This window comes from Scylla paramamosain, chromosome 36, assembly GCF_035594125.1.
Source record: "Scylla paramamosain isolate STU-SP2022 chromosome 36, ASM3559412v1, whole genome shotgun sequence".
Taxonomy (NCBI): domain Eukaryota; kingdom Metazoa; phylum Arthropoda; class Malacostraca; order Decapoda; family Portunidae; genus Scylla; species Scylla paramamosain.
Genome location: NC_087186.1, coordinates 13,966,380 through 13,974,407, shown reverse-complemented (window position 1 = coordinate 13,974,407; position 8,028 = coordinate 13,966,380). Strand labels below are relative to the sequence as shown.

General features: G+C 48.8%; 1 protein-coding gene across 3 annotated transcripts in view; it reads left to right on the top strand.

The window, feature by feature from the left end:
- The window catches only part of LOC135091039 (uncharacterized), a 112,235-nt gene that overhangs the window by 98,684 nt on the left and 5,523 nt on the right, over positions 1 to 8,028 (top strand). Inside the window, exons 3-6 of one of the 3 annotated variants that reach the window (XM_063988364.1) lie at positions 4,269 to 4,331; positions 5,618 to 6,228; positions 6,922 to 6,999; positions 7,599 to 7,786. In XM_063988364.1, coding sequence (XP_063844434.1) covers positions 4,288 to 4,331; positions 5,618 to 6,228; positions 6,922 to 6,999; positions 7,599 to 7,786 — 921 coding nt within the window. In that variant the 5' untranslated portion in view covers positions 4,269 to 4,287. Of the gene's footprint in view, positions 1 to 4,267; positions 4,332 to 5,617; positions 6,229 to 6,921; positions 7,002 to 7,591; positions 7,787 to 8,028 lie in introns of all 3 variants that reach the window. The other 2 variants (XM_063988362.1, XM_063988363.1) reach the window with 2 other exon arrangements.

Below are 8,028 nucleotides of genomic sequence, written 5' to 3'. Positions count from 1 at the left end.
AATGTCTCTTTCCTCCACTTTTGTCCAATGGCTCTTTTCTCTCTCACTCACTCACTCTTCCTCCCTTTTCTCTCACCCCCTAATCTACTCTCTCTCTCTCTCTCTCTCTCTCTCTCTCTCTCTCTCTCTCTCTCTCTCTCTCTCTCTCTCTCTCTCTCTCTCTCGCTCAGTTCTCACTTCTAACTGCCACACCCACACACTCCCTCCTCCCCTCTCCCTCCTCTCCCCCTCTCCCCCTCTCCCTCTCTCCCTCCCCAACACACAAGGGCCCTAAACACTTCCAGCAGAGTGAGAGGAGTGAGAGTTAGTCGCCTCCCAGCACATTAAGACTCTCCTCTTGCCCTCTCACTCTCGCTCTCTCGCAAATGTTCCGTGATAGAGAGAGAGAGAGAGAGAGAGAGAGAGAGAGAGAGAGAGAGAGAGAGAGAGAGAGAGGGAGATAGTGGTGGTGTAACTTTTATATACTCTCTCTCTCTCTCTCTCTCTCTCTCTCTCTCTCTCTCTCTCTCTCTCTCTCTCTCTCTCTCTCTCTCTCTCTCTCTCTCTCTCTTTCTTTCTCTCTCTCGGCTTTGAAATTTTTTTTTTATCTTATCTCATTCTTCCATTTTCATTAATTATCACTTCCTAATTCTTCCTTATTCACCGCCACCACCACCACTACCACCACCACGCCCCTCTAATTAGCGCTTTCCATTCACCATTCACTATTCACCATTCAGGGCCTTGCTAATCACCATCTTCTCTAATCCCTTGCCTCTCTTGCTCTCGATAATAATGGTGATGGTGGTGGTGGTGGTGGTGGTAGTGGTGGTGATCTTTCAATATGATCATTATTACTCTCTCTCTCTCTCTCTCTCTCTCTCTCTCTCTCTCTCTCTCTCTCTCTCTCTCTCTCTCTCTCTCTCTCTCTCTCTCTCTCTAAAGAAGTTTCCCTTTATAGATTTTTTCCTTCGTATTTTGCATTTTCTCCCTTTTCTTTAAATGTGAGTTGAGAGATTCACCACTCTCTCTCTCTCTCTCTCTCTCTCTCTCTCTCTCTCTCTCTCTCTCTCTCTCTCTCTCTCTCTCTCCCCCGCCATCATTACAGTTGGTGTGAATACAATTTTCTCAAGTTGTCGCCCGGCCCTCAATCACGCCTTAATTTCCTGTTTTTCCCTCCCTCACTTGTTGAGTATTTCTCTCTCTCTCTCTCTCTCTCTCTCTCTCTCTCTCTCTCTCTCTCTCTCTCTCTCTCTCTCTCGTTCTTTTATTTCGTTTCTTTTCGTGTTTTTTCTTTTTCGTTTTTTTCTGATTTCCGGTACGTTTTAATTTAGTTCATTGTGTGTGTGTGTGTGTGTGTGTGTGTGTGTGTGTGTGTGTGTGTGTGTGTGTGTGTGTGTGTGTGTGTGTGTGTGCACGCCTCTCGCATCAACTGGTTAATTCAATTTCATCTCTGCCTCTTATTTCCTTCTCTCATTTATCATTTTCTCCCCTCACGCCACCCATTTCCTCCTCCTCCTCCTCCTCCTCCTCCAGCTCCTCCCCCTCCCCCTCCTCCTCTTCCTCCTCCTCCTATTACAAGTACTGTCTGTTATTTTTTTTTCTTATCTTGTTTCTTTTCCCAAATTTTCTTACCACCACCACCACCACCACCACCACCACTACTACTACTACTACTACTACTACTACTACTACTACTACTACTACTACTACTACTATCCCGAGCCTATCCATTTTAAGTATTACTGATGGTGATAATCATGAGTCAGCAGTGAGAGAGTGAGAGAGAGCAAGTGAGTGAGCGAGTGAGAGAGCTCGAAGCCTTGAACTGCTGTGTGTTGAGTTGACTTACTTGTGAGACAGCTTTAAATTGAGAAAATAGCGTCTTTACCTTGTTTTAGTCGTTGAGAGAGAGAGAGAGAGAGAGAGAGAGAGAGAGAGAGAGAGAGAGAGATGAAGCGCACACAAGTAGAAAATGTAACAGGAGGAGGAGGAGGAGGAGGAGGGAGAAGAAGAAGAGAATTGTATAAGTGTTACCAGCAGTCTTCCTCCTTCCCCCTCCTCCTCCTCCTCCTCCTCCTCCTCCTCCTCCTCCTTCGTTTCCTCACTTTTGTCCTCCTTTTCTCTTCCATTCTCTCCTTTCCTTTCTTGTTAACTCAAATACGGTAGAGGTTTTTGCTCCCCCCACTCTCTCTCTCTCTCTCTCTCTCTCTCTCTCTCTCTCTCTCTCTCTCTCTCTCTCTCTCTCTCTCTCTCTCTCTCACGTCCTTTCCCTCATATTTCACATCTCTCCTTCTCTTAGTCCTCCTATTCCTCTTCCTCCCTATTCTCCTACCCTTCCTTTTGCAGCTTCCTTCTTTGTCGTCTCTCGTAATCTCCGCCTTTCACAGACTTGCTTCTCGTCTCTCACGGCTTCCTGTCCTCCCGTGTATGCATTTCCGCCTCCTCATGCAAGACCGGCCTAGGTTTTCACTGTGGCAGGATAAAAAAAGGAAATATCACAAACTGGGTGAAGAAAAGATGTGTGCTTTATATAGAGAAATTGCTTGTGTGTGTGTGTGTGTGTGTGTGTGTGTGTGTGTGTGTGAGAGAGTAGCGAAGGAGGAAATACGAAGAAAAGAAGACAAAACTGGCATACCTCCTTACATTCTCTGTCTCTCTCTCTCTCTCTCTCTCTCTCTCTCTCTCTCTCTCTCTCTCTCTCTCTCTCTCTCTCTCTAGACGCGCACAAAATCCTTCGCCGTTGTCTTCCCTCTGTCGTATATTCCTGCTGCCAGTTCTTATTGGCACCTGAAGGAGGGCTGAAGGGGACGCCAGCCTCGCACCTCGCTCCTGAATCTTGCCCGGGACTTGAATAGTGTCTGGGAGGGTCGATCGTCTGACTAACTGTTTCGTTTGGGTGAGAATGAGATTTGGCGACGAAAGGGAGGCGTTCGGGCGTTCAGGCAGGGAGTGTTGGCTGGGAGAGACTATGAGGGAGTAGGAAGGTCTGGGAAGAACTGGGTGGGACTGGGAAGAACTGGGTGGGACTGGGAAGAACTGGGTGGGACTGGGAAGGACCGGTTGGGACTGGGGAGGACTGGGTGGGACTGGGGAGTGTTTCTGTGTATGAGTGTTCTGTACAAGGTTACTTGCTTTTGTTTACATATATATATGCATTTTGATCTTAGGTGTGCGTTGTGGTGTACGAGTGTTAGGTAAGGACTGGTTGTGTGTATACATGGTGTGATATACGTCTGGATGTATACGTGTGGATTTGAGTCAGGTAGTGGTGTATATTTCTCATAATACATACATACATACATACATATGGTGTGCTTCAGGAAAGACCTTTGTGTGTCTGTACATGTTGTGATATACGTGTGGATGCATACATGTGGATTTCAGAGGTGCGTCGTGGTGTATTGCATCTCTTAATATACATACATGTGTTCTGGGAGGGTCTCTGCTTCTGTACGTGTTTAGGTTAAGTATGCATGTGTAATTGAGAGTTAGTGGTGTATGCATCTCATAACATACAAATGAGTGTTCTTTTGTATTCTCTCTCTCTCTCTCTCTCTCTCTCTCTCTCTCTCTCTCTCTCTCTCTCTCTCTCTCTCTCTCTCTCTCTCTCTCTCTCTCTCTCTCTCTCTCTCTCTCTGGCAGTTACTTTTAATGTATTCTCTCTTACCTCATTCACAAATCCCATTAGGTTATTTCACACTGCGCTAAAAAGGGGAGAAAAAAAAAGGGACAGGCAAATTAATTAAATCAAATAAAAGTTTAATACCTGGCATCGCTGGGACGAAATTAATTACTGCATTATAATTCTTTTTTAATCCCTTCAGATCTTTGCCTTTAAATTTTCCTCCGTTAAAAAAAAAAAAAATCCTTCGTTATATACAATTAATGTGGCGGATTGGGAGGAGAGAGAGAGAGAGAGAGAGAGAGAGAGAGAGAGAGAGAGAGAGAGAGAGAGAGAGAGAGAGAGAGAGAGAGAGAGAGAGAGAGAGAGAGAATTTCCATGATGCTGTGGGAGGAAAAAGAAGAGGAGGAGAAAAAGAGGATTATCATTTAGTTTAATTTCCAAGACGTGTGTGTGTGTGTGTGTGTGTGTGTGTGTGTGTGTGTGTGTGTGTGTGTGTGTGTGTGTGTGTGTGTGTGTGTGTGTGTGTGTGTGTGTGTGTCTTCATTTTCCCATCCCCCAATGTTCATACACACGAATTACCAATATTTTTTCCCCAATTTCCCTTTTATTTTACTCTTTCCTATTACCTTCGTATTGTTATTGTTGTTTTCCCTTCCCTCAGGTGGAAAATGTGAGGGGTGATGTCCGCCGCTGCACCTCGCTCCTGCCTCAAGCCGCCCCCTAGGTGAGTAGGCAAGAGTAGACAAAGAGTAGATAAACAGACAACGAGTAGACAGTATAGACAAGCCGTCCCTAAGGTGAGTAATAAGTGGAGGCAGTAGACAGACAGTAGACAGCGAGTAGACAGTAGACAGTAGGTAGAGCAGAGTTACATATAGTTACTTAGATACACTGGCCACTAAAATTAAGACAGTAGATAGCTAGTAGACAGGAGGCGTGTTTGTTCCTGGGGGGTGGGGAGGGTAATAAGTGTGGGTGAGTGGATATATGGGTAGGTGGATGGGTGAGTGGGCAGATGGACAGATGGGTGAGTGGGTAGATAGATGGATGGATAGGTGGATAGATAGATAGGTGGATGAACATGATAGATAGATGAACCATGATAGGTAAAGTAGATAGAAACTGGATAAGCATAAAATAAAAACAGTTATCTATCTATCTGCAAAGTAGCGCCGACACACAAACACACCTGCCTCCCATCGCACGCACACCTGTCCCAGTGGCGCCGTTCACAAGCCGCAGGTGTTCCAGAGCCGCGTATAATCGTTAGCGGTGCTTGTCTTTTCCCCGGCGCTCTTAACATATGAACGAATGATGCAAGTTTTCAAGCACCGGGCGAAAGTTTCCATGAAAATTCTCAACTTCATCGCCTTAAGAGCAGTTTTGTTGGCCGTGAGCTTAACGAGGCAGTACTGTGAGGCATTGTAGAGTGGAGTGAATGAGAAGAGGGAGAAAAAAAAATTGTATTAAAAGACACGAAGAAACGAGGCAGCATGGATTAGCCTGTTGTTTCCAAGAGAGTGTTTTTGCTTCCTTTATATATTGCTTTTGTTTGGCGCACTGAGAGACTAGTCAAGAGAGAGAGAGAGAGAGAGAGAGAGAGAGAGAGAGAGAGAGAGAGAGAGAGAGAGAGAGAGAGAGAGAGTATTACTTAAGTTTGTCCCAGAAGTGGAAATCTTAAGCTATCCCTTCCTCCATTCATTCCCTCCCTCCCTCCCTCCCTTCCTCTCACAAAGCCCCCGGGGGAACGACAACCCAGGTATCCTCGGGGAGTGTTTGCAGCCGCGCCGCCCTTGCAAGGCCAGGATGCCGCGATAGTGGCCGTGGCTCTGGGGTCACGCGAGGCACTCAGTGCGATGGCAGTCTGGCTCATCAAGGGGAGAGCCGCGGCCTGAGTGGTGCTGCAGTGGTAGTAGTGGTAGTAGTGGTGGTAGTGGTGGTGGTAGTGGTAGTAGTAGTGGTGGTGGTGGTGGTGGTGGTGGTGGAGCCTGATTTGGCGGTGTGTTGCAGGAACCCGTGGGTGGCTGAGGACGGCGGCGAGAGCAGCACTTCCTCTAGTCAGCATCAGCAGCAGCAGCAGCAACAACAACAACAGCAGACGAACCATCAGCAGCAGAACAATCAACAGCAGCAGCAGCAGCAGCAGCAGGTGGCGCTCAGCGAGGCGCAGCGACCCCATGAGGCGCTGGCCCACCAGTACGCGACGCCCTACCAGCCCGGGGCGACACACCCAGCGGTGCGCCCCGCCCTCAGCGCCGCCCCGGGCCACAGCAGCGCCCACAGCGTCAGCGGGCACCCGGTAGTGAGCGTGGCCAGGGCGGGACACTCCGTCCACGGCGTGGTGCACTCTCACACCGCCCACTCCTTGCACGCCCACGCCCACGCCAGGCCGCTGCCCAATGCCGCCCACTCCGTGCACTCCGTGCCGGGCTCGCTGCAGCAGCCCTGGGTGGACCCGCAGCTGCTGTGGAGCACCCCCGCACTGCCGGGCGTGGGCGGCGTGCCCGGGGGTGTGTTCACGGTGGGGGGTGGCGGCACGGAGGGGTCGTGCCCCGTGCTGCCGCCAGGCATGTACGGCCAGACCCACGCTCTGCACGCAATGCACCACCTGCCCCCCCAGGGTGAGTGAGAGTGTGTGTGTGTGTGTGTGTGTGTGTGTGTGTGTGTGTGTGTGTGTGTGTGTAAGCCCTTGTATAGTGTAGTTACAACAGGCACACAACCCGCCAGGTGTACAGGCGGCCATCACACCCTGCCTCTCCCAGCCAGCACAACCCCTTCCCCCCTCTGTGTGCAGCAACACTCGCCAATAGTAATGAAAGGCGTGCACGTAATAAAGATAGCGATAACCATTTTTTTCCAGGCCGGTAATAATAATAACTCCAGGTATTTTCCCGCAACACTCACCTGGCCCGCGCCGCGCCGTTATAATAATGATAGTAATAGGAATGGAATAAAAAATAATAACAATGATCACCAATACCATAATAATTTGGAAGCTTCAATGTGCTTTCAATTTCCGGCTGATTTAAGCATTGGCCGCCATTACCATGATGGCGTGTGGGGCCACTCACCAAGCACACACACACATACTCTCTCTCTCTCTCTCTCTCTCTCTCTCTCTCTCTCTCTCTCTCTCTCTCTCTCTCTCTCTCTCTCTCTCTCTCTCTCTCTCTCTCTTTTGCATTAATATACAGATGAGTTTAGGTTAGATTAAATTTTGCAGGCTTGTGTGTGTGTGTGTGTGTGTGTGTGTGTGTGTGTGTGTGTGTGTGTGTGTGTGTGTGTGTGTGTGTTTCACGTGCTGTCTCTTTCAGGTGGAGGTTCCAGCGGGCAGACTTCCACTACAGGAGGAGGCTGGAGTCACCCCCCGCCAGGCACAGCACACCAGAACAGTAAGTGAGAGAGAGAGAGAGAGAGAGAGAGAGAGAGAGAGAGAGAGAGAGAGAGAGAGAGAGAGAGAGAGAGAGATGCCTATGAGTTTCACCCCTAACTTTTACTCTACAATTACACTAAAGTCAGAAGTAATGTAATACAGAAAAAGCTAATTTATCTTTCATTTTTTTCTACAATAGGAGTGCGTCATAAAGGAACACAAAGGAAGAAGCAAACACTAGCCGATTTGTTGGCCATAACGAGGCGGTCTCCTGTTAGTTGTATATACACTAACAAGCCCAAGCATCATACGACCATACAGTCACATACAGCAACAGTCATACAATCCTACAGTCATGAACAGTCCGTCAGTTTTGCATTAGTGAGCAAACAACTTTATTTATTTTGTATCTCCTCTCCGTCACTTGATAAATAAGACCTTTGTGTGTGTGTGTGTGTGTGTGTGTGTGGTGGTGAGGAGGGCAAAGGACGTGTGTGTGGAGGCTTCACTTGGCTTGGCTTCATGACAGGGCGTGACGATGACAGGAATTAAATCTCATTGAAGCCTCACACACACACACACACATACACACACTGACACCTAATACTGGTGGTGCAGGCGGACTGTCTGGCTGGGGCGTGGGCGTGCGGGCGACGGGCGGGGTGGTGGAAGGCTCCCGCTGTGAGATGTGCCACTACTACTGCTTCAGGGCGGCGCAGGCGGTGTTTGTGGCGGGCATCGTGACAGGCTTCTCCCTCCTGGTGGCCGGCGGCGTCTTCCACAGGCAGCACGTGGAGCACCTGCAGGTACGTGATGGGGTGTGGTGTGGTGTGGAGTGCGTGGTGTGTTGCTCCTGGTGACCCTGAGTGCTTGTTGTCATGTCTAGGTGGTGGACAGTGCTGCGTGCGTGAGTGTGTTTGTGTTCGTGTTCTTCTTGTTATCTTTGTTCGTGTAGATATTAATGTCAGTAAGTGTGCGTGTATGAGAAGTGTAGACAAGTGTGTGTGTGTGTGTGTGTGTGTGTGTGTGTGTGTGTGTGTGTGTGTTG